Source organism: Budorcas taxicolor, chromosome 22 (assembly GCF_023091745.1).
Source record: "Budorcas taxicolor isolate Tak-1 chromosome 22, Takin1.1, whole genome shotgun sequence".
NCBI classification, from domain to species: Eukaryota; Metazoa; Chordata; class Mammalia; order Artiodactyla; family Bovidae; genus Budorcas; species Budorcas taxicolor.
In genome coordinates, this window is record NC_068931.1 from 49,014,042 (window position 1) to 49,040,620 (window position 26,579).

At 49.0% G+C, this 26,579-nt stretch overlaps 1 protein-coding gene across 2 annotated transcripts in view; it reads left to right on the forward strand.

Annotated features, from left to right (window-relative positions):
* CTIF (cap binding complex dependent translation initiation factor) overlaps positions 1-26,579 on the forward strand; it is a 329,462-nt gene that overhangs the window by 278,952 nt on the left and 23,931 nt on the right. For both annotated transcript variants that reach the window (XM_052660394.1, XM_052660395.1), the window contains exon 10: positions 6,767-6,922. In XM_052660394.1, the coding sequence (XP_052516354.1) occupies positions 6,767-6,922 (156 nt within the window). The remainder of the gene's footprint in view (positions 1-6,766; positions 6,923-26,579) is intronic.

The following is a 26,579-nucleotide window of genomic DNA, read 5'->3' on the forward strand; positions in this document are numbered from 1 at the left end:
CCATTTTTTAAGTGTACAGTTCAGTCATGTTAAGTATAGTCATATTGTTATGCAATCAATCCCCAACATTTTTTAATCTTGCAAAACCAAAATTCTAAGCCATTAAACAACTCCTCATTGCCCCGTTTTCCTAGCCTCTGGCAGCCAACATTCTATTTTCTGTTTCTATAAATCTGACTACACTAGATGCCTAGATGAGTGGAATCATACAGTGTTTGTCTTTTTGCAACTAGCTTATCTCACTTTAGCATAATAACCTCAAGGTTTATCCGTGTTGTGGCATGTGTCAGAATATTCCAAGATGGAAAAGTATTCTATTGTATGTATATACTACATTTCCTTCATCCATCTGTCAGTGGACACTTGAATTGCTTCCACCTATTGGCTATTATGAATAACGCTGCTATGAACACGAGTGTGCAAATATCTCTTCAAGATTCTACTTTCAATTCTTTTGTAATATATGCCCAGAAGTGGAATTGTTGGATCATACTGATAATTCTATTTTTAATTTTTTGAGGAATCACTATACTATTTTCTATAGCAGCTGCACCATTAATTTTTTTTCTAAAGATACGTATGTGGGTGGGATTTTTAAAAAACATTTGCTTGTGTAAAATGTCTTTGTCTTGCTTTCACTCATAGCTAGGTGTGTTCTTTTCACCTCAAACATATGAAGAGCTTGCCTCAGTGTCTCTGAATTTTAACATCAATTATAGAAGTATACTGCCAACAATATTTTTGTTCCTTTGTAAGAAACCTGATACAGGTTTTCCTTTTTTTTTTTTTCCTTCAAAGCTCTTTTTAGAATTTTTCTTTTTCCTTGAAATTAAAAAAGAAATTCACCTGTTAAGTATAAATAGTAGGGTTCTGGAACACTGTGAACCCTTTTTGCCTAAAGAGACAGCTCTTTTGGAGTTTTCTTGTTTGTTTTCAACTTAAAGTTTTTCTGTCTTCATTCCATGTATTCTGATGTCCTTTCTGAAAAGCTCTGTAACTCATGTCCACTCTCTCTTCTCTGTCCTTTTCCTCCTTGCTTATTTTTATCTATTTATTTTCCAAGTCTGTCTCATGTACCACTTTTTCTGCAGCATCCATCCTATCCTTTCCTGCCTCCAATTCGCATTTCATTTTGCTGTGGATTTTCTACTTCCTTCGGTTCTCTCCTACCCCCAGTTCCAGTTCATGCTTCATCTCAGTCTAAGGCTTTTTTGTTTTTAAATCTAATCACATGTCACAGAATCCGTGTTGTTGTTCTTAACAGACATACAATCCCACATGTTTGTACTTGGGTTTTTTATTTCATTTTATCTTTGGTTTATTGTAGTTGACATTTTTAGAGTTTTGCATTTCCCTTAGATTTTCAAAATAAGGCTCCCCTGTTCTGCAATGCAGGATTTTTTCCATAGACGCCATATTTCTTTTCTCCTCCCTTACCCTTGAATGAGAAAGGCTGGGTTTGGTTCTGGTGTTCATCATGCGGATCATCCTTAGAGTTGCTCAGCATGTACTCAAGTAATAGTGGAGTCTCCCCTCAGACCTGAAGCTGGTAGCCTCACGTGCACATCCCACATTCAATTCGCATATTTAGCAGGTGTTCGGTCTTCTAATGAGCTTTGCTGCTGCTGCAAAGTCGTGTCCGACTCTGTGCAACCCCATAGATGGCCTCCTACCAGGCTCCTCTGTCCCTGGGATTCTCCAGGCAAGAACACTGGAGTGGGTTGCCATTTCCTTCTCCAACTCATGAAAGTGAAAAGTGAAAGTGAAGTCACTTAGTTGTGTCCAACTCTTAGCGACCTCATGGACTGCAGCCTACCAGGCTCCTCCATCCATGGGATTTTCCAGGCAAGAGTACTGGAGTGGGGGGCCATTGCCTAGCCCCAAACAGAATCCTCTCTCCATGCCACTGATTATCAGGAGGAAACTGAGTCAGGCTGTTGTTCTTTGATCGGATATAATCGTTGTATAAAAGCTCCAGTCCTGGGTTTGCAGTGTCCTGAGGCTTTTCCTTCCCCAGAGGGCTTTTGCCTGAGAACAGCGTGCCTCTGAGGACTCAAGGAACCTCCTCATCTCCTTCTGCCCCTAAATCTCCAATGATCAGAGTTTGAGGCATGCTGATAGGAGCTGCCATGGTGCACAGGAGCAGGGTCTTGTTGGTAATTACAGGCTCTTTGCCTCCTGGCCAGGGGCAGACACAGGGAGGGCTGAAGTTTAAGCTCCCTCCCCATCTCACCCCTGCCTGGGTCTTATGGGTAGGGGGCCAGACTGCTCAGGAAAAATACGATCTCTTGGTGACAGCATTTTAGTTAATGGTAAGGACCCTGCAGCGAGCTGTGATCTTCCTTTTTAGTGTTATGGGACTTACATCTGCCTTCACGGGCATTTTTATGGGAAATGGAGAAAGGGTATCTTAGGCACTGATACAGGGGCATTGTTTTAACTCCCACATTGGCACATTATAAAGGCCTAGCATTGTGGTTCTCAACGATGGCTGTACATTGAAATCACTTAGTACATTTCCAAATGTACCAGTGTCCTGGCCCCACCCTGGCCCATGACACAAGCCTCTCTGGGGTGGGCTTCAAACATGAGTAGCTTCAGAGTTCCTTTGGTGAGCAAGCAGGGCTGAGAACATTAGCTCAGAGCAGAGAGCAATGGACGGGCTTAGGTTCTCATTCAAGTTATATACTGGTGACCTTAGTCAAGTCCTTTCAGCTCTTTATAACTCAGTTCCCCCCATTCTAAAGTGGGAATGGAAATGCCCGCCCCTGCTCTGACCACATAAAGATCTAGTGGGATAAACAGCAGTTAAGAAGACAGAATCACCAAAAGTCTCATGACTTTGAGGCCAACAGTACAGCACCCTGGGGTAACCAAAACAATTGAACACAAGAGGAAACAGGTTGTAGAATCTGTTACCATTGCAGGGTCTGGGGCAGCAGGCAAAGTCATTCATTCATTCACAAGTAACCAGAACACTACAAGGAAGTCCCTATGGGAGCCACATATTCCAGATTCTGTACTAGTAAAGAGATCCCAACTACTTTGGGGATTTCTGGCAGACCACGGTTGTATCAGTTCAGTTTAGTCACTCAGTGATGTCTGACTCTTTGCAACCCCATGGACTGCAGCACGCCAGGCCTCCCTGTCCATCACCAACTCCCCGAGCTTACTCAAACTCATGTCCATAGAGTCGGTGATGCCATCCAACCATCTCATCCTCTATCGTCCCCTTCTCCTCCCGCCTTCAATCTTTCCCAGCATCAGGGTCTTTTCCAATGAGTCAGCTCTTTGCATCAGGTGGCCATAGTATTGGACCTTCAGCTTCAGCATCAGTCCTTCCAATGAATATCCAGGACTGATCTCCTTTAGGATTGACTGGTTGGATCTCTTTGCAGTCTAAGGGACTCTCAAGAGTCTTCTCCAACACCACAGTTCAAAAGCATCAATTCTTCAGCACTCAGCTTTCTATATGGTTCAATTCTCACATCCATACATGATGACTATTGAAAAAACCATAGCTTTGACTATACAGACCTTTGTCGGCAAAGTAATGACTCTGCTTTTTAATATGTTGTCTAGGTCTGTCATAGCTTTTCTTCTAAGAGCAAGTGTCTTAATTTCATGGCTGTAGTCACCATTTGCAGTGATTTTGGAGCCCAAGAAAATAAAGTCTTTTACTGTTTCCACTCTTTCCACATCTATTTGCCATGAAGTGATGGGACTGGATGCCATGATCTTAATTTTTTGAATGTTGAATTTTAGGCCAGCTTTTTCACTCTCCTCTTTCACTTTCATCAAGAGGCTCTTCAGTTCCTCTTCGATTTCTGCCATAAGGGTAGTGTCATCTACATATCTGAGGTTATTGATATTTCTCCCAGCAATCTTGGTTCCAGCTTGTACATCATCCAGCCCAGCATTTTGCATGATGTACTCTGCATACAAGTTAAATAAGCAGGGTACAATATAAAACCATGATGTACTCCTTTCCCATTTTGTATACAGGTAGACATTTCAGTGGGAAGAGGGTGGCAAGGCAGGAGGCCTGAGAGGTGGGCACGAGACCCATCAGATCTGTGGATGTGAGTGGGCCTCCAGGGACAGTCTGATTGATGGCTTCATGGAAGGTTCAAACTTCGAAAGTGAATAAGAGCTTGGGCTCTGATATGCTATTCCAACTTAAAAACATCATTAAACGGAAAGAAAAAAGTTTGGTCTCTAGAGCAGGTAGACCCTGGGTTCAAATCCTGACTTTGCCATCGCCTCGTGGCCATGGGTAAGTTGCATAACTTCTCTGACCTCAGCTTCACCATCTATAAAATGGGGCAGTAACAGAACCTGCCTCACAGGATCGTTGTGACAGTTAAATGAGACAGTACAATTAAGGTGCTGTCATCCAGCCCCTGATTTGCCACCTGAGGCCCCATATGCCCTTTTAGGTTTCTCTATAGCACTTTCATCACACACAAGGGACAGGCATTAACCAAGTCATCCAGGAAGACCTTCCATCACTGCAGATTCTGAGATTCAGCACTGAGGAGATTGACCAGCCAAAAGAAGCCGTGGGAAGGGTGCTAGACTGTGGGAAAGACTGGTGTCACACTCTACAGCCTGTTCCCTCCTGGGTTCTATTTCTTCTGGCGGTACAATCATCCAGAGCCAGAATCTTGTTATTTATTATCTTTGAGTCTTCCCTTTCCATCACATCCACAGCTCACCACTTAGCAAGTACTGTCTACCTTGGCACAATCTCTTGTCCCAATCTTGTATCAGTCAGCTACTGCTGCTTAACAAACAACCACAGAAATTTCAGTGGCATTCCTGTATCAGTCAGCTACTGCTGCTCAGCACCCAACCACAGAAATCTCTGTGGCACACAGTAATAAGTATTAAGATGACTTGTATGCACGTTGGCTGGGAGTTACCTGATCAAGGTTAGATTTGGGTGGGGCCCTCCATGTTTCTCTCATCCTCCTCCTGGGACCATCGGCCAGCCCACAGATGGTCTTCTCACAATGATGGAAGAAGCATAGGAGAGTGACTGTAAATACTTAAAGCCTCTTAAGGCTTGGGATCAGAACTGACACCCTGTCACTTCTGCCTCTTTCTGCTGACCAAGGCAAGTCACATGGCTAACACAAAGACAAAGGGAAAGGGGAAATATATCTTAAACATAACCTAATCACAGATTCTTATCTTTCAACTGCCAGAGAGTTCAGGTTTTTATTTCATTCTGTCTGGACTTTTGCAGTGGCCTCCTTTCTGGTCTCCACACCTATGCCATATTAACCTTCTAAAGAGCACAGGTATGATGATAGCATTTCAGTGATTGCCCCAGAACCTTCCCTATCAACCAGCACTTGGAATGCGACTCCTTGGCTGGCTTCAGTTATCCACACTCTAGCCCCAACTTTCTTTTTCCCTGCCCTGCCCCCATTTTCCTCTCCACCTCACCTATGCTGGGGTGATTGTTATTGTTGTTTAGCTGCTAAGTCATATCGAACTCTTTTGTGATCTCATGGACTATAGCCCACCAGTCTCCTCTCTCCGTGAGATTTCCCAGGCAAGAATATTGGAATGGGCTGCCATTTCCTTCTCCAGGGGATCTTCCCGACCCAGGGATCAAACCCAAGTCTCCTGCCTTGGCAGGCGGGTTCTTTACCACTGAGCCGCCAGGGAAGCCCACTGACACTGGAGGCAGACTGGCAGATACCTCCCTGTTTCCCAAACGCCCGTGTTACCCTCCCCACGCCTTGCCTGTTGCCATCACTCCACCTGAAATATCCCCAATTCCCAGGTCAGAAGCCTAACTCTTCCACGGTGCTGATTTTCATTTGAAAGGAGTAACTCCTAGCTCAGAGTTCCTCCAAAGACTTTTTACCTAGATCTACCACACACACACACACACACACACACACACACACTGGCTTTTCGTATCGTCTGTCTTATGTCATAGTTATGAATGAACATGTCTTATTCTACCCTCTAGAACAGTGCCTGGCATGCAGTGATGCACTGATATTTTTAAGGAGGATGAATGAATGAATGCTGCTAGTTTTTCTTCTGTGCCCTAGGACCCTGGCTGGCAGAGGCCATAACTGTGTCTTTAGCCCAGTGCTGTGGCCAGGATGCCCACTGCTGGATGTATGGTCACCCTGCCTGCTGCAAGGGCATGATGTGGAGATTAGCAAAGCAGATAGTTCAGCCATGGGGAGGAGGTGATGACTGGGAAAGGTGTTGTCTCCCCTTTATCTCATTCCTTCCACCTCCGTATCTGGGTCAGTGAGGCAAGGCCATGCAGTTGCTTCAGTGGTGCCCTACTCTGTGCGACCCTATGGACTGTAGTGTCCCAGGCTCCTCTGTCCCCGGGATTCTCCAGGCAAGAATACTGGAGTGGGTTGCCACGCCCTTCTCCATGGGAATCTTCTGGACCCAGGGATGGAACCCGAGTCTCTTCTCCCACACTGGCAGGCAGGTTCTTTACCACTAGTGCCTCCTGGGAGACCCAAGGGAAGGCTGCGGGGGCTCCTCAATCTGAGGAAGAGGTGCCATGGCCAAAGGTCAAGGTGGTCTTTCTGCCCACCAGCCAGTCTTCCGCCTTCACGCTTCAGCCACGGGTCCCCCATCCGACTCCTTGCGGCAGTCACGGGGTTTACCAGTTGCTCGGGGGCCTCGCCTTAGCCAGAAGGTGCTGTGGCGGAGTGGGGTGGTCCCCGGGCCCCCTCCTAGCCCCACGCGGCTGACAGGGTCTTTTGTGCCTCTGCAGAAGGACTTCACGGTGCGGGAGGAGCTGCAGCAGCAGGATGTGGAGCGTTGGCTGGGCTTCATCACCTTCCTGTGCGAGGTCTTCGGCGCCATGCGCAGCAGCACGGGCGAGCCCTTCCGCGTGCTGGTCTGCCCCATCTACACCTGCCTCAGGGAGGTAAGCCGCTGCCCGGCCCTAACGACGCGCCTCTCCTGCTCCCGTGTGCCAGGAACGCGGCAGGGCCCGAACCACGTAAAGTGATCAATCACTCCGTTAAGAGGAACGGAACTCCCCCGGTGCTTCTGTTTACTCTAGCCAGGTTTTTGTTTACTGAGTTTACGTGAAAGGAAATAGTTCCCCAAAGGAAAGTGTGATGAACCTGGACTGTCGTCTGCTCATGCTATAGAACACGGTCCGCAGAATGCAAGTCTACAGAAAATATTGTGCTCTGAGTGAAGAGATCTCTGGACTGGACGGGCTTACTGCTGAATTATTTGTTTTAAAAAATAGTTGCTTCTACATGGCCTCTGAAAAAGAGGAAAATGAGGGTGATCAGGAAACCTGTAAGAAGCAGGAAGTCGGTGGGGGACTGTGTCCTACCAGGTACCGTAATCCACTGTGGAGGGCCATCCTTGGTGGCTCTGTGGGCTAGAATGGGAGGGACAAACACAGAAGCTGTTGATGTGGCCGGTGAGGGGCTTGTGGCTCAGAACACAGGAGTGAGAAGGGAACAGGATGAAGGCCATTGGCATTCCAGTTATGTCTTTGAGTTAGAACCAAGAGGACTTGAGGGAGGAAGCCGCGTGGGGTCCTCAGTTATCAGCCTGCTGGCACCATTTCCTGAAGAGAAATAAATAGATTGGGGGTGAAAACCAGGGATTTGGGTGCCCATGGTCCATCTCCAAGGCAGCTGTCTGTCTGCGCTGCTCGAGTACAGTTGTCTGATGATCCAGAAGAGGTCAGCCCCGGGGATGCGGTGTTGACCTGTACTTGCTGCTGGGGACCCACCCTGGGGTGGCTGAGATGGAGTGGAGGAGGTGGACGAGGCCAACAGGCGGGAAACAAGCTGGCAGGGGCGATCAGCACAGGCTTGACGCATTGGGGACCGGTCAGCCCACAGCTCCCAGATGCTGGCCCCACCCACCCTCAGCAGCTGATCCCAAGGTGTGGGGAGGGGCAATCTCTGGGGAATCAGTGGGACCAGGGCAGAGAAGTGGCCTGGGTTTGGCAACAGGGAGGGGCACCACGGTGTCCGCGGAGTGAGCACACACTGGGGAGTCAGAGGAGGTGAGGGCATGAATGGGGACAAGTTCTTGGAGAAGTATTTCTGTGAAAGGCCCTAGGGAAGGGGGACTTGTCACGAGATACTTTTGTGTTTCTGAAAGAAGGGAGAGGGTATCTGTAAACGTTTCTGAAGTATCCGTTTGTAGGAAAACAGCGCGTGCATTCCAGCCTGCGTGGACCCACATGAAAGCAGAGCACGCAGGCCTCTCCTGGGTGCTTTGTGACCCCTTTAAGCTTCGGCCACTCCACGGAGCCAGAGATGCTTCTTGACAGATGTACTTGAATTCAGACTTGTTTCTCAGATTCAGTCAATGGCCTCTTCCAGCTCTGCTTCGCTCTCCAGGTGCGCTTAGCTCAGACCGAAGCTCCAAGACAGGCCGTGGCTGTCTTTGTGCCTCCCTTTGGAATGCCTTGAAGTTAGCCCTCTTGGGGACTGGGGGCTGACCCAGATGGCCTCTTGGGGTCCCCCTGTCCTTGCCTGAGTTTCCCTGCACCCCGACAACCTGCCTCAAGGCAGGGAGCAGCACTGCTTTGGGGTGATGACCTGGATTGCCCGAACACGCTCCCTCTGCGTGATCTGGGCACCTCCTGGTGTTGCTGTCACCTCTCCCCCAGACAGGAAGTGAGGCTGCCGCTGAACCCTGGCCCTGGCTGCCAAGACACCTCCGACACTGCCTGAGGTAGTGCGAACCTTCTGGTGTGAGATCCAGAAGGTGCCAAGAGGTCTGCACAGACCAGAAATGAGGAGCCCTCCTGACGCCCACTTGTTGGTTGCATTAAACTCTTCAGGGTGTTATCACCCAGGCCCGTGGTAAACTTGAAGGGTAAATAAATAAATTATCGATGGCTTTCACTGTTTGGTAAAGAGGAAACCACTGTCCTACATTCCAACCTATCTGCTTGAGGCCACATAGGGAGACCCCTGAAATCTTAGAGTCAGTTGCCGCCTCCTCCACCTGATTACACATACACGCATACCCAGGCCTGACCCACATCCTTCCAAAGCAGGATGAGCTAGTTCTCGGATGTTTCTAGAAGCCAGAATCATCACTGCTGCCTTCCTCTATGCTGGACAAGTTTAGTCTCTTGGGTACAGGGTCAGGGTACAGAGCCTACCCTGTCCAGAGGTCCTCCCAACTGCCAGAACCATCCCCAGGCTGGCATCTCTGGCTGCCCACTAGACACATCCCAAGTTAAGCCTCAGAGCCTCGAACAGGATGTACCAGCAGCACCCCAAACCCTCCTGCTCAGTCCCTGTCCTCACGTGGCCCAGACCCAGCCTTTCTGCTCCCCCTGTGGCCAGGCAGCAGTCCCAGGCCTCCCTGATTACCCTTCCTCAGCATCATGGGGACCCCCACTGCAGCCACGGCTTTGGCACTCCCCGCCATGGCTTCCCCTCCTCTCCTTCCTTCCATGCCGCTGAGCCGAACACAAACCCACAGGTCATCTTTGGTGCAAAGAGTCTCATTTGGAACAAACCGAAGGAAGAAGAAGATACAAAATCCTCAGTCTCAGGGTCTTTGGGCTCATGGAGGCCACCTTCACTGGACATATGGCTCACTCAGATTGAGCCTGTGCTTTACCCCTTCAGGCTGGGGGACATCCAGCTCTCTAAGAGCTGCCCTGCCCTAGAACGAGGCCCATGGGCATTTGCTTCCACACTCTGACCTTGTTGAATTAGCCTTCTCTCAAGTCACCCAAGCTTGAAACCTTGGACTCTGTCCTTGAAGTCTCTCTCTCTGGCCCTGAAACCTTCCCTGCCGGCCCAGCTCAAGTCCCTTCTTCTGGAACCACCTCCTGTCCCCACCCCCCACCAGATGCACCAGGAGCCCCTTCTGGGGGAGGCTCTGCACTCCATCCTTACAGTTCCATCCTTTTGACATCACCGTAGTGGATTCTTTAGTGTTGATAACAGTTCAGTGGAAGGCATTGTCCAAAGCACTTCATACATTCTTCTGTGTCTTAACTGGGGCAACACCCTGAAGATTATCATCCCCAACTTCCAGAGAACAGAGCGGTCAGACAGCTTGCTCATGGCCACACAGCTAGTGGGAGCAGAGTCAGTATCAGAATTCAGATCTGACTGCCCAAGTCCCTGCTCCTAAACCTCCTGCTTCACTGCCTTACGAGTCGAACAGGAGCAGCTCTTTTTCTATTCTCGTCCATACCCAACGCCTGCTCCGTGGCGGAAGCCAAAAAGATCTTTGTGGAATTGATTCTGTTTTTGCCATAAATAGCATGTGCCAATCAGAGATCCGTCTTCAGGGGATGAAGAAGAATAATTTTCAGTGGGCTCTTCAATTGTGTTAGAACAAATCGTTTCTGCCAAGATGATTTTCCAAGGGATTGAGGAGTATTATTGGCGACCAAAAACTATGTGAGTCTCCTTGCCCTCCTGTTTACAGCTCGTATTTGCCTCATGAGCTCTTCTTAATGTTTTAAAATGTTTCTCATGGTAAGAACACTTGAGACCTACTCTCTTCTCAGATTTTTAAGTGCACAATACAGTATCGTTATCTGTAGGCATAACGTTGTACAGCAGACCTCTAGAATTTATTCATTTAGCATCACTGAAATGTTATACCCGGTGATTAGCAATCCCCACTTCCTCCTTCCCCCAGCGTCTGGCAACTCCCATTCCAGTCTTTGTTTCTATGAGTTTGACTAGTTTAGATCCCTCATATAAATGGCAGCTGCAGTGTGTGTGCACAGCGTGTCCAACTCTGCGACCCCGTGAACTGTAGCCCACCAGGTTCCTCTGCCCTTGGGATTTTTCAGGCAGGAATCCTGGAGCAGGTTACCATTTCCTCCTCCTGGGGATCTTTCCGACCCAGGGACTGAACCTGCTTCTCCTGCTTTTCCTGCATTGGCAGGCAGATTCTTCACCACTGAGCCACATGGAAACATGTAGTATTTGTTCTTCTATAACTGCTTATGACACTTGGCATTATGTCGTCCAGATTCAAACATGTTGCCCCATATTATGAATCTCCTGCTTTTTAAAGGCTGAAGAGTATTCCATTATGTGTATAGATCACATCTTAAAATCTGTTTGTTTGTCAGTGTATATTTAGAGTGTTTCCACGTTGGACGCTGTGAGTAGTGTTGCCGTGAACACAGAAGTGCTAACATCTCTTTCAGATCTTGATTTCAGCACTTTTAAAGAAATACCCAGGGTGGGACTGCTGGATAATATTCTGTAGAAGTTCTATTTTTTTTTTTTTTTTTTTTGTGGAACCTTCCTTCTGTTTTCCATTGAAGCTGTACCATTTTGCATTTGCACCAGCACTTTACAAGAGATCTAATTTCTCAACAGTTTTCACCTTTTGTAGTTATACATATGGGTGTGTTTATTACGGCCTGCCTAACAGGTCTGAGATGGTTTTGACTTGCATTTCCTTGATGATTAGTGACCTTGAGCATCTTCTCATATACCTGTCGACCGTTTGTTATGTCTTCTTTGAAAAAATGTCTATTCAAATCTTTAGCCCATTTTAAAATTCTGGTTATTAGCTTCTTTTGCTTTGGGGTTGTAGGAGCTCCTTCCGTGTTTTTGAACATTAACCCCTTGTCAGATATATAGTTTACAAATATTTTCTCCCATTCTGTAGGTTATCTTTTCACTCTGGCATTTCCTTTGCTGTTCAGAAGCTTTTTAGTTTGATGTAGTCCCGCTTGTCTCTTTCTCCTTTTGTGATTTTGGTGTCATATCCATGAAATCACTGCTGAGACTAATGTCATGAGACTCTTCCCATATGTTTTTTTTCAAGGAGTTATAGTTTCAGGTGTTGTGTTATAAGTGTGTAATCCATTTTGGAGTTTATTTTTGTATAGTATAAGAGTCCAGTTTCATTCATCTGCATGTGGCTATCCAGTTTTCCCAGCATCATTTGAAGAGACCATGCTTTCCCCATTTTGTTCTCCCAGCATCTTTGTCTGTACCCACTCCCTCTCAGTTGACCAGACCTGCCTGGATTTATCTCTGGGCTCTAAACTCTGTACCATTAGTCTATATGTTGATTCTAATTATTATCGCTTTGGAATGTATTTTCAAATCAGGAAGTGTGGTGCCTCCTGACTTGTTCTTATTCAAACTATTTCAAGATTGCTTTGACTATTTGAAGTCCTTTGTTATTCCAAATGAATTTTAGAATTGTTTTTTCTATTTCTGTGAAAAATGACACTGGAGTTTTTATTAGATTACACTGAATCTGCAGGTCACTTTGAGTAGTATTGACATTTTGAATATATTAATCTTTGAATCCAAGATCAGGAACAAGACAGAGAATGCCCACTGTCATCACTCCTATTCAGCATAGTACTAGAAGTCCCAGCCACAGCAATTAGGCAAGCAAAAGAAACGAAAGCTATCCAGGTCGGAAAGGAAGAAGTTAAATTGTCTGTTTGCGGATGACATGATCTTGTATATAGACAATCCTATGGTTTTCCCTGTGGTCATGTATGGATGTGAGAGTTGGACTGTGAAGAAGGCTGAGTGCCGAAGAATTGATGCTTTTGAACTGTGGTGTTGGAGAAGACTCTTGAGAGTCCCTTGGACTGCAAGGAGGTCCAACCAGTCCATTCTGATGGAGATCAGCCCTGGGATTTCTTTGGAAGGAACGATGCTAAAGCTGAAACTCCAGTACTTCGGCCACCTCATGCGAAGAGTTGACTCTTTGGAAAAGACTTTGATGCTGGGAGGGATTGGGGGCAGGAGGAGGAGGGGATGACAGAGGATGAGATGGCTGGATAGCATCACTGACTGGATGGATGTGAATCTGAGTGAACTCCGGGATTTGGTGATGGACAGGGAGGCCTGGCGTGCTGCGATTCATGGGGTCACAAAGAGTTGGACACGACTGAGCGACTGAACTGAACTGAACTGAAAGACTCCACACAGAGAAAAACTGTTAGGACTAATAAATGAATTCAGTAAATTTGCAGAATAAAAATCAACATACAAAAACATCCATTGCATTTCTGCATGCTAACAACAGGGCTTCTTCCCTGGTGGCTCAGTGGTGAAGAATCCACCGCAAAGCAGGAGACGCGGGTTCAATCCCTGGGTCAGGTAGAGCCTCTGGAGGAGGAAATGGCTACACACTCCAGTATTCTTGCCTGGGAAATCCCACGGACAAGGGAGCCTGGCGGGCCACAGTCCATGGGGTTGCAAAAGAGTTGGACACGACTTAGCGACTAAACAACAGTGCTAACAACATACTCTCTGACGAAGGAAAGGAGGGAAATGAGCTTATTTGCAGCAGCATCAGAAAGAAAGAGACACTTAGGAATACATTTAACTCAGCAAGTGGAAGACTTGTGCCTTGAAAACTACAAAATACTGATGCAAGAAATTGAAGAAGATGGCTCAACAAGTACTGAGCCATCCCTCGACTGGTTTTAATGCCATTCTAAGGACCTTTCAGCCTGCTAAGGACCTCGGTCAAACTGTGACCGCAAGGGTTCCACACACAGGAGGGGTGTGATCAGTGTTTGTGGCCTGAGCTAAGGGTTTCGTCATCTCCCAGCTCACCTGGAGCCAGTCTGCAAGGTTTGGGATCTGGCTTACCCAGCACCTCCCCGCATCTCCTTTTTCCTGACCCTGCAAGGCTCCCTGCCACCTTTGTGGACCTGGTGGTGATTTTACTAGACTCCTCCAAGCTATCACTACTTCTCTCTGGGCTGTTTACTTCAAGAGCTTTGTTAAAAATTCCTCTGCAGGGAATCCTGGGCTGGCTTTTAACCCCTTAACACTTATGTCTTCTGAGCCTGCTTTCCCAGGGCACCATTTCTGTCCACTCCTTCTCACCCTTTCTCCCTCCCCCAACCCCCCATCTTCTCTCTCGGGATTCCCACCCCCCTGCCCTCTTCAGAGTCTGGCAACCATCGCTGGAGGTCAGGAGGAGAGGAAGGGAGGCGGTGCCTCAGTCAGGAATCTCCCTGCACCTCTCTCTGACCCCCACCAACGCCTCCCTCCACTTGGCTCCCTTGCTCTCCTTCCCTCAGGCCCCAGAAATCCCATCTGCCCCTCCATCTATGCCCTTCCTCTGAGGGGTGTCTCTGGGATGCAACTGGCTGGGCTCCTCCCGAGGCTGGCAGGCGCAGGCCAGAGGGCAGGAGTCAGGCTTCTCAGGAAATGAAATTGCTCCACTCAACAATGAGAGGGCCACTTTTTTAACTTTTTGCGTGAGCGTGCATTCAATTGCTCACATTGTTTTGGCTCCAGGGGGAAACCTGACCTCGGAAAAGGCTGCGATGAAGTGGGTGTGGGTGGAGATCCTCCGCTATTTTCATAGGGCCCAGAGAGTCCAGTAGAACATTCTTCAGGGGTACCTTTCCAGTGGGACCAGTCCCCCCTTCCCCAGAGCAGGAGAGGGGGCTGTGGATGGATCTAGTCAGGGCAGGGCCCTCTGTGGCTGGAAGACATTGAGGACGGCTGTGCCCCAGGTAGTGATGTACCCTAACAGGGAGCAGAGACAGAATGATCGTCCATGCTGCCCAGGACGCTCCCTTGAGCCGGGGCCGGGGTGCGGGGCCTTTGCACTTTGGGAAGCTTTTACAAAATGACAAATTCTCAGATCGCTACTTCAACCAATTAAATGGAACTTTCTGGGGATGGGGATTTGAGGAGGCAGGGGAGTGGGGGAGATTTAAGCTTTCTGTGCAACTCGAATGTGCAGCCAAGGTTAAGACATGCGTTTCATGAGACCATGATGTGCAGAGGGCACATGGGAGGGGGACCACCGGAAGAGCCAGAGACACCTGAGTTTGAATCCCACCTCTGCCACTTACCAGCTATGAGCATGCATGCCAAGCCGCTTCAGTCGTGTCAGACTCTTGCGACCCTATGGACTGTAGCCTGCCAGGGTCCTCTGTCCATGAGATTCTCCAGCCGATAATACTGGAGTGGGTTGCCATGCCCTCCTCCAGGATATCTTCCAACCCAAGGATCAAACCTACATGTCTTATATCTCCTACACTGGCAGGCAGGTTCTTTACCACTAGCGCCACCTGGGAAGCCCCTAGCTATGGGGCTTTAACCTAATTCTTCATCTTTCTAAACCTCAAGTTTCTATCTTGACATGGGAATATTGGGAATAACTCAAGTCTGAAGGTTAGTTTTAAGGCTTAAAATAAGTGAGATATTCATATAAAGCAAGTGGTGTGTGATAGGCCCTCAGTGAGCTGACATGTTGTGAACTGCTGTTGAAAGCAAACCATATTCTAGGCATTGCTCACGAGAAGAATCGCATCACAGGAGCCTCAGAAAGTCAGATCCACTCTCCTAACTGGGCACCACGGCCCCCCATGATCACAGCCCCTCTTTCTGGAGAACCTCTCATGAGTCCCACAGCTCCAGCCACCCAGTTCCGGTTGTGTTTCCACAAAAGATCTCTGACATTCCTCCTGCCTCCAGCATGATCTTCCTCCTCCTCCTCTTGCCTGACTCCAGTCCACCTTCAAGGCCAGGCTCACTTCCCACCGTGTCCCCACCCAACCCTGGTTTACTTTTGCTGCAGCGCATTCTAGAACTTGCATCTGCAGAGAGCTGCTGACACAGGCCCTCTGGACATGTCCTTTACCAGAGGTTGTATTAATGCCTTGTGACCTCATTTGGGTTGCTTTTAAATCATTTTCAGTCTTCCACTGGGAGCTGAGAATAGGCCGAGTCTCATCTAGCATGTAACCCCGACTGCATTGTGTTTGGGACTCTGTGCTCATTTGGTTTGCAACAAAGCTACTTTCTTTTTTTTTTTTTTTTTAATATTTATTTATTTGGCAGCTCTGGGTCTTAGTTGGCAGCACATGGGATCTAGCTCCCTGACCAGGGTTAGAACCCAGGCCCCCCTGCACTGGGAGTGCTGAGTCCTGACCACTGGATCACCAGGGAAGTCCCAAAGCTACTTTCTTATTTTCATGCAAAAGTTACCTAGTAGTCCTGGAAAGAAGGAGTAAGTTGTGACCCTCCTGCAAGGAGTTTGCAGTCCACTAGCTACCACTCCAGTACTCTTGCCTGGAAAATCCCATGGACGGAGGAGCCTGGTAGGCTGCAGTCCATGGGGTCGCTAAGAGTCGGATACGACTGAGCGACTTCACTTTCACTTTTCACTTTCATGCACTGGAGAGGGAGATGGCAACCCACTCCAGTGTTCTTGCCTGGAGAATCCCAGGGACGGGGGAGCCTGGTGGGCTGCCGTCTATGGGGTCACACAGAGTCGGACACGACTGAAGTGACTTAGCAGCAATAGTTACCACATGCACAGTGGTCTGTGAATATTTATGATGGGTTGTACAAGTTGTCCAAATACAGAGGTGGAGGAAGTTTAGGAGTGTGGGCAGCCGCTGGGGGCAGAGAGGAAGGGGGCCTAGAGCTTAAGGGGAAGTGGGCTTCGGACAGGTGTTGGCAGGGAACGAGAAAGTCCCCCATGAAGAAGAGCTTGAGGGGAGGGCAGGGAGCTCAGCCTGTCTGTATGAAGAGACAGCCTGGTGGGTGGGCCGTGGGCTGGCCTTGACTCATAGCAGGGGCATTCTGGTGGACACAAGGTGATGCTGGGAACCTCCCTCTCTGAGAGCATTTTAAGCTGGAGAGCGACACCACAGAGAGCATAAAGGAGAGTTTGTTTATTCATTCAACAACCACTGAGAGAAAAATGCTACTTCTTTACCGAACCCAAAAGTCTCTCAGACACTTCCTGCTCGATTCTGTGCCGAGATTAAAGTCAACTAAATCTGGGGCACTCCCTAGCCAGAAAGACCCACGAGTCACTCAGTGCATGGCGGAAAGTACAGTGCTCAAAATAAGGTGAGAGTGGGAAGCGGGAATGTGGGCGCCCAGAGGCAGATGAGGCAAGATCTGCCTGGCAAGGGCACCTTAGCTGAGAGCAATCCGACTGAAACTGTCAATCAAGCAGGCTAACAAGCAGGAAGGGAAGGGCTGGAAGGAAGCTTGAAAATTCAGGAGAAACTTCCTCTTCTGTGAGTAGTGTATTCCAGCCTTCATCTTAGGCATAGACCCCGTGTGGAGTGTTCCTCTGACAATGCACCCCTTCCTGGGGCAGGTACACAGGGCTTGGGCACCAGTTTAGCCTCCAGTCCCTCCAGGGCTGGCAGCTGCCGTTATGAATACCCAGGTTAAGCAACCATGCCTGTAACCTCCACAGAAATAACTCCCCACCCTTCTTGTCCCCTCCAGAACTGCTGTCCCCTCTTCCACTTGGCAGCCAAGATGCTCTGTGGTATGACGCGGCTGACCTACTCAGACAGCCCCCAAAACAGACAGACAGACACACACACACACATACACACACACACACACTGATGTGCCCGGATCTGAGGCTCCCCTGATCCTTGACCTCCTCGAGATACAACTCAGGGCTCACCCCCACCCCCAGACCCTCCCTCAGCAACCCCCCCTCCCCCCACTGTCCTACTTCCTTAGCCAGACTCTGCAAACTGAAATGTGAAATTTGAAGCCAGTGTTCCCCTTAGCAACCATGGTAACACAGGATCTGATAGAGAGCCTGGAGTTATAAAAATACCAGCTTCCACCAGACACTGGTTTCCAAAGGGAAACCAGTCTCCACGCCAGAACCGTTTTTAAACCGTCTTTAAAACTCAAAAGAGATTTCCAAACCCATCTCAACATGGCTCAGGAGGGCATCTCTTCAATTCCGCTTTGGAAGGCGGGTGCCGGTTGCATGCTTTCGGTATTTTCTCTAAGAAATTTAGAAATGCAGAAAGGATGTGGCTCTCTGAGAATCTGGTAGCTGTGTTAGGATATACAGGTGGGAAAGGTTTTTCTTAAACGGCCAACATTCGAGATATATATATATATATTTTAAGGTTTAGATCGAATTGCTGCCGCTCCTTCCAAGTTCCCTCCCAGCCCCCAGCCCCATCAATGCTCCTAATTACAGAGGGGAAGTGATTTGATCTCTGTCCCCTTCCTTGAAGACAGTTTTAATTAGCATAACCGTTTTCTAGCAGGAATTCTACGTTTAAGCCCTGGAATGGCGAGGTAAGAGAATTGGCTAAACTCTGCTTAGGGCCGAGGAGAGGGGTCCTCCAGCCCCTCCCCTCCCCCACGGAGCCCCCGCGGCTCGGCCTCTCGCCTTATCCCGGCGCTGCCTGCAGGGGGCGCCCAGCCTTATGTGTTGGGGGTGAGGGGCTCACCCGCCCCAGCCTCCAGACCCGCCCCTGCAGCCCTGGGCGGAGGGGCTCTCCCCGCCTTCCCCCAGCTCAGCGCTCTTCTCCTGCCTTCCTCTCCTCCCCTGGGACCATGCCTTGTAATTTTGAAAAATATTTTAACTCAGTAATTAATGTCTGAACTTCAAGAGGCCCCTGCTTTCTGCGGAGTCTCGCGGAAGGCGGGCGGGGAACGGGGAGGGGTCGGGATTCGGATTTTTTCTAGGCTGGCGAGTGGAAGGTGGAGGATAAATCGTTTCTTGCTGGAGTTGTGGGTATGAGATACACACACAGACGTATATATGTACAGCGTGTACACATACGCATGCCCATAGATCTTTTAGATCCTTCGGATTTTAAAGAAAGGAACCTTCCTCGTGGCGTTCTCTCAGTGGGCTGATGTCAGAGCCTGCTCAGCCCGCTTGGGAGCACGAGGGAAGTCAGGCTGGGACAGTTTGAGTGTGTGGGTCGGTGGGGAGGGGAGGTTGCTGGGAGGGAGAAGGAATGATCTTTATAATTAGAGGATAAGAAACCAAGCATTGTGGGGTAAAAATAGCCATCATAACTTCAGATAATCCAGAAGTAAACAAAAACAACAACAAAGAAGCCCATTTCCTACCTAGAAGAAGGTTGTAAGTAAGCATCCCCACTGATTGCTGGCCTGGTCAGGACCCATCTGCACCCCCATGGAACATCACCCCAGAGTTTGCTCATCCCCTATCCCAGCTTGGCTAGGCCTTTCTGCTCCAACTCAGGTCCCCTCCACCTAGCAGTCTGGGTGTCTTTGAGTGTCAAGGGCTGATTGGACTGCTGGGGCCTGGGCCTGAATGTGCTGTGCATGGCCCTGCCCTTGCAGAGCTGCTGTCTCCTGGGGAGGAGAAGTGCAAACACAAAGTCCCCTCTGCTAGGAGCTGGTGCCTAAATCACACACAGCTCTCTTCAGAACACTCACTGAGCTTCCTTTAACCAGCTCCAGCTACCAGAGTCAAACCGTTTAAACCCAGAAGCTGCCGATACCACCCCCTCCTTCGCTGATGCCCCTGCTGGGTAGCTGACATTTAGACAGCACTTGTTGGTCTGAAAACCAGGTTAGGAACCACCTCTTCTCCTTTTTTCTGTGCACGTCAGGTCCTAGCCAGAGCCCAGTCCCTTATGGAGGACTCCGTTGTCACCGGCGCCAGCAGTGACAGTTGGTAACGGGTGGCCCAGGCCAGGCCAGTAAAGAAGGGTGTTATTGTTCCATCACTCAGTCATGTCCAACTCTTTGCAACCCCATGGACTGCAACATGCCAGGCTTCCCTGTCCGTCACCATCTCCCAGAGCTTGCTCAAACTCATGTCCATTGAGTGGGTGATTAGAGGAAGAGACATGGTCTTCAGAGCCAGACAGACGTGGGCAGCTTACCCACTCTGGCCCTCAGTTCCTTATTGGAATGAGGATTAATCGTAATTTAGGAGATTTGCTAATTACAAGTTGACTTCCTCCTTTCCCTGTGGCAGGACACACAGAACAAAGACTTGATAAACAAAAGGCATGGCATAAAGGGATCAGGAAGCTGCACATATATATCTGTAAATACAGTGCTTCTCAATGAGAAGTGTGAAGGAACACAGTAGATTCCATCTCAGAGCCCTTGTCCTTCCCCTTCGACCTGGGAGATGGTCCTTCTAGGTATCCTTCCAGGCCTCTTCTGGGTGGGTGTGAGTCCCTCAGAGGGGTCCTCTCATGACATACCCATTGCAGCCTGCATTCTTAATTGCCGCAGCCTTGATACCTGACTCCACCTGGGAGTTTTCTTAGTTAATCTGCTTGTTTTTTGTCTCCCCAACCAGCGTGGAGACTTTCCCAGGGCAGGGACTGGTCTACTGTGTCCATAGCTGCACTCCAGTGCCTGCCATGGCATAGATGCTCAATAAATTCTGTGGAATATATTAATGAAATAGAACGTCTAGGCCGAGAGAAGCGCGGAACAACAGTCGCCCTTCTAGAGTTAACTAAGGAAGATTTCTCAGGGGAGATAAGTCCAGAATCCTTGAGGAGGCAAGGTGAGCAAGCCAGGTGGGGCTGGCTGCTCGTGGTCCTTAGAGATGAGCTCAGAATGAGGGAAGGAAGAGGAGCACTCCCCCTAAAATCCAGCTCAAAGGAACGTACTTGCAATTTGAGCAAAAACTGTTGTCAGCCAGTGAAGCTCCCAAAATGCTGTCCCCACATTTCGCTCCAGTTAAGAAGTCTTTCAGAAAACTAAGATCATGGCATCTGGTCCCATCACTTCATGGCAAATAGATGGGGAAACAACGGAAACAGTGAAAGACTTTATAGGAAATCACTGCAGATGATGACTGCAGCCATGAAATTAAAAGATGCTTGCTCCTCGGAAGAAAAGCTATAAAAAACCTAGACAGCATATTAAAAAGCAGAGACATTACTCCACTGGCAAAGGTTCATATAGTCAAAGCTATGGTTTTGCTAATAGTCATGTATGAATGTGAGAATTGGGATTATAAAGAAGGCTGAGCACCAAAAGAATTGATGCTTTCAAACTGTGGTACTAGAGAAGTCTCTTGAGAGTCCCTTGGACTGCAAGGAGATCCAACCAGTCAATCGTAAAGGAAATCAGTCCTGAATATTCATCGGAAGGACTGATGCCGAACCTGAAGCTCCAGTACTTTGTCTACCTGATTCGAAGAGCCAGCTCATTGGAAAAGACCCTGATGCTCTGAAAGACTGAAGGCTGGAGGAGAAGGTGTCGACAGAGGATGAGATGGTTGGATGGCATCACCGACTCTAAGGACATGAGTTTGAGCAAGCTCTGGGCATTGGTGATGGCCAGGGAAGCCTGTCAATGGGGTCGCAAAGAGTCGGACACGCCTGAACTGAACTGAACTGAACATGGCTTGGTTGGCCGAAGCTCCCTGATGGGGTCTGCAGAAGCAATATTTTGACCCCCGGATGAAGAAAGGTTGAGAGAGAGTGAGGGTGGGTGGGGGGCAGTGCGAAAAAGATAGAAGAAAAACACAGAAAGCGATTGGCCGTGGGTGGCCAGGATGACAGAGTTAAGAACGGCATCCACAGACCAAGGAGGGGGCAACCCCGGCAGGGCAGGCAGCTGCCGGCTCCTGCTCACAATGGCTTAACAAAGCCCGGCCCAGTCGGTGGAAGGCACAATTAGCTCATTCTCCCATTGCCCTTTTGATTACACTGTTGTTCTCAGGACTGCCATTTCTGTAATTAAGACCTTGTCCCTTACTCAGAGGTATTGAAACATGAAAGTATTTGCTGAATCTGGTTTCCCAGGGTTAAAAGCCAGACTTAGGAAATGCAAACATACATTCACTAACTAATTATCCTTTAATTAAGGCCGAATCCCTGCTTAAAACAATTAGCTCCAGGAATTGAACAGTAGGTACGACTCCACTTTTTGCTAATTGTTCTCCCCTGATCGCCAGGATATGGCCAGTCTCGGGGGAGAGCGGGAGGTTGTGGGGGGGAACAGCAGAGGATGAATCTGTCTGCCGCTTTCGGTCTGGACTGGACCGCGCTCGGCTTGCTTTGGAAACGTTAGTCAGAGGAGGTGTGGGGAAGAGCAAGGAGGATGTGGTTTGGGCAAGGGGAGCCGAGAGGCTGGCTGCCCCAGGCTTGGACGCGAGCCGTGGGAAGTCTCAGAAGCTACTGCCGGCCACACCGAGGTGGCTCGCCTGGCTGGTGCTGAGGGCGTGGGCCAAGGATTAGCTGACTGGAAAGCAATTAGATGAGGTGGGGCTGGCTGGGAAAATACCTGGAATCCCAGGGCCAGGGTTGAGACTTGCTTGGGTCCTGCCCAAGGCGGGAGAACACGTGGGCTCCGGGGCGTGGAGATGCCCCCCAGTGAGGCTGCCTGCCACTGGCCCACCCGGCCCATGAGCTTTCTTGCCTCTTGCGGATGAGAAGAAGTGGATTCTCCAGTGTGGGGAGTCTGGGAAACAGGCCGTGTTCTGGTGACTGTGTCTCCTCCACCTCGGTTGGCCTGCCCCCGCCCCACCAGGCGCCTAGGACTTCCCTAGGCCAGCCTGGTGCCATCAGATAACCTCTCCGTTTTCTAGGTAGGAGGGATGTGTGTGTAGGGTGTTACCCTTCCAGGGAATTTACTGCTTTGAAAAAGGAGAGGTTGGGAGAAGGAAAAAAAATGTGTGCCCCAAAGGAAAAAGTGATGCTCAGTTTTGTGGGAAGAGAAGGAGATGACTAACCCCTTCAGGGGTCTCCTCAGAAAATAAATACCCACAGGCACTAAAGCTTGCAGAGAACCCCTGGAGCCTCTGCTCCAGAAGTGGAATTAGGATTTTCATCCAGGCAGATGGTCAGAGGGGCCTTCCACACTGGCCTCAAAGCAGCAGTGTCAGGATTCCGAGGGCAGACCCAGTGCCGATAAAGACTGGCGTGAATTCCAAAAGCCCCTGACGGCTCACTTTTCCCCTCCCCGAGAAGAGATCCTAGCTCATGCACAAGCTTTCCTCTCCACTCTCCAGATCAGAGGTCAGAAGACTTCTCTAAAAGGCCAGAGAGTAAATATTTTAGCTTTGCAGGCCAAGAGGCAAAGTCAAGTTTAACCACATCCCTGCTATTTGGACTGCGCTGAGCAGCAGTGCGAATCAATGAGAACGGTTTCTGTAGAAACTGCTCAGCTCTGCCTTCGTAATGGGAAAGCAGCGGAGATGATATGTAAATGACTGAGACTGACTGTGTTCCAACAAAACCTTATTTATGGACACGGAAATTTGAATTTTATATCATTTTTATGTGTCACAGAATATTATTATTCTTTTGATTTTTTTTCCTCCCCAGCTATTTAAAAATGTCAAAACTCTTCTCAGCTTATGAACCCATAAAAAGCAGGCTGTGGGCCAGATTTGGCCAGTGGGCTTTAGTTTACAGACCCTCTGTCTAAATCTGTGGTTCTCAGCTGGGAAATTGCCCTGCAGGTAATTTTGATGCGCATTCAAATTTGGAAATCGCTGTCTGGGAGGAGAATTGGCCGTTTCTCAGGCAACGCTGATGCCGAGGAGAGGACTGCGCACCAAGTAGGTCTGGGCTAGTCTGAAATCCACCCCCACCTCACAGATGACAAAACTGAGGCCCAGATGTGACTTGGCTCTCTCATATGAACCCAGGGAGGCTGTCTGTTCCAGATGCAGAGCTGGGTGGCTTTCTGTCTCTGGTTGCCTTCAGAGGTTTCCATTCTCGTGCGTGCTGCCCGAGGCTCTATCTGAGGCACAGGAAACGCATCTGTGTGCCCTGGAGTCCCAGAGTGGCAGGGCTCCGGTGAGTCAGTGTGAGTGGCGACGGTGTACACGAGGCAACCCCCTGCTGTCAGTCAGCTCCCTCCTGACCACGCTGCCCTGCGCTTTAGAGAAAGTCCCTGCCAGCTTCGGGGATCCACAGAGGGGGCCAGAGGGAAGCAAGCCTCCCCGATGAGAAGGGAAATGGAAAGAACAAGGGCTTGGACATCAGATTTATACGATTTCAGATCCCACGCTGTTTGTACTAGCTGGGGGCCTGAGGCAATACTTTATCTCTTTGAGCCTCAATTTTTCCATCAGTAAAATGGGGAAACAGCCTCTGCCTCTGCAGGGTTGTCTTAAGGATTGGTGATGACGTCTGTCAAGTGTCTGGCACACGGTACAGAACTTTTATGGTCTCTTTATAGGCCACTCTGACATTGAGCCTTAACCACAGAGCTACTCAGCCACAGCTTGGAAAACCACGGAAAAAGGCAACACCTGAGACTGTGGCTGTGTTGATCTCTCTGGCCTTCGTTTCTGTGACATTTCATTGTTGCTTTAGGGGTAAAGCTCACGTCCAGAATTTGTCCCTGGGGGAGTTTGGGTGGGTGGCCTTACTGACATTGTATGCTGACATCTGTGAAAATGTGCATTTTTCTGGGAGAGGTGTCCGTTTTCATGAGATCCTCAAAGGGCTCCATGTTCCCCCACCCCCACCCTGCCCCACCCCTGCCAAAAGAGAAAGTTACAGGACTGCTAATGCTGCTAAGTCACTTCAGTCGTGTCCGACTCTGTGCGACCCCATAGACGGCAGCCCACCAGGCTCCCGCATCCCTGGGATTCTCCAGGCAAGAACACTGGAGTGGGTTGCCATTTCCTTCCCCAATGCATGAAAGTGAAAAGTGAAAGTGAAGTTGCTCCTCCATCCATGGGATTTTCCAAGCAAGAGTATTGGAATGGGTTGTCATTGCCTTCTCCAGGTTATAGGACACGTATCTATAAACACAATACAGAAGAGAGCTTCAGACTTTTGAGACAGATTCCTGGATTTGGAAATCAGCTCCCTGACCCTGCTGACCTGTAGCCCTGGGCCCATCAGAGGTCAGCTAATTCAGATCTTAACTTCCTTTTCCCATGAAGGGAAACCCAGAGTGGGCAGCCAAGAACAGGCAAGGCTCTCGGGGGCCAGGTGAGCAAGGGGCGTCACAGGAGGTCCCCCTGAGAGTCAGCGTGTTTGTTTCCAATTTAATAGTGGGTTGGTTTTTTTAAAGATGTTTTGAACCTGGACCATCTTTCAAAAGTCTTAATTGAGTTTGTCACAATATTGCTTCTGTTTGATGTTTTGGTTTTTCTGGCCAGGAGGCATGTGGGGATCTTACCCAGGGATCGAACCCACACTCACTGCAGTGGAAGGTAAAGTCTTAACCACTGGACCATCAGTGAAGTCCCATAGATCCTGGGGATTTTTAAGTGGCCAAAACTAAGCTCTGGTGATAAGGCGTCATTGTGGTGACGCTTGGGGAGGGTCAATGAAGAGATGGAGCGCAAGAGGGCTGTGAGGTGTGACCAGGTTGTCGCTCTTGGTCAGGGCATCGGAGCTCACGTGCCCATGGTGATTTGTGTAAATCCGTCTCACTACATGCTTAGGATCTGTGCATGTTTTTGCATGGGTGATACGTCAACCAAAAGTCCTCTCAAAAAACATGCAGCTGAGAAGATTAGAAACACAGTTTAAAATCACCACCACCCCTCTGTGGGATTTTTCTATATCATTTTGCAGTTAAGTTAGCACTGGGCTTGAAGAAAGAGTAATTTATATATAAACATAAATAAGAGAGTAAGACTTTTAAATAATTCAAAGGCCAGGTTTAAGCATCTTTCTTCTACACCCAAGGTGCTATCTAAGCCTGCTTACATAACTTCTGCTTTCTTTAATTATCTCGTGGGGCCCACAGGCTGTCTCCGGCCTCTTCACAGCCATGGTGGATGGACCTGGCCTATTTTGGGTGGCCTGTCTTCTGGGGCGGTGACTCTGCTTAGCGCACCCCTGATGCCAGAGCGTTGCCTATCCCATCACCTCTCTGCTTCTTCGATCTGATGGGTTTCTCTTCTCTCTCCCACTTCACAACACTCCCTCCTCCTAGGGGTTTCTTCTTATCAACCCACTAAATGCATCTGCAGGGGGGCAGGCCTTACATTGACCCCACGTTCCCCTTCAGAAGCCACCCCATTGCTCTCTTCCCTTACAGCCAGAAATTTCAAAAGAATTGTCTCCCCACATGGGGTCTCTGGGTTGCTTCCACCTCGTCCAGCCAACAATGAGGTCCCTGTCCACATCATCACATCCAGAGGCCTGCTCGGGCCTCTGTGCTGCTGTTACAAAAGCTGCACAATGAGTTATAAACCAATGACGGTGACTATCTTCCAACAAAATGTTATTTATGGACGCAGAATTTTGAATTTCATGTAACTTTTATGTGTCACAAAATATTGTACTTCTTCTGATATTTTTTGTCAACCGTTAAAAAAAAAAACAAAAACGTGAAGACCATTCTTAGCTTGCTGGCCCCATACCGAAGCAGGCCGCAGGTGGGATTTGGCCGGTGGACTAGAGGTTAGCCACCCCGATCTCAATTCTGAACTAGGGGCAGTTTTCCCTGCAGGGGACATTTGATAGTATCTGGAGGCATTTTTGGTCCATGTGACTGGGGCAGTGCTAGAGGCATCTAGCCAGAGGGGCCAGGGTCCTGCCATGCACAGGAGGCCCCACAGAAAATAATTGTTTGGCCCGAATGTCAGTCGTACTGTGGCTGAGAAATCCTGGTCTGAACAATCTCATCTGGCCTCAGAGCTTTCAGTACCATTGCACCCAGTGCTCTCAGATGTTCTCTCTGGCTGGGACCACTCTTTTGACCTCCAGACCCAAATGGCCAAACCTCCTCCTCCCTCCAGCTAGCCTCAATCTTGGTAGATGGCCACCCATTTTACTCAGGCCAGAAACTCGGGAGTTCCCCTTTAGTTCAGTTCAGTCGCTCAGTCATGTCTGACTCTTTGCTACCCCCTGAACTGTAGCACGCCAGGCCTCCCTGTCCATCACCAACTCCCGGAGT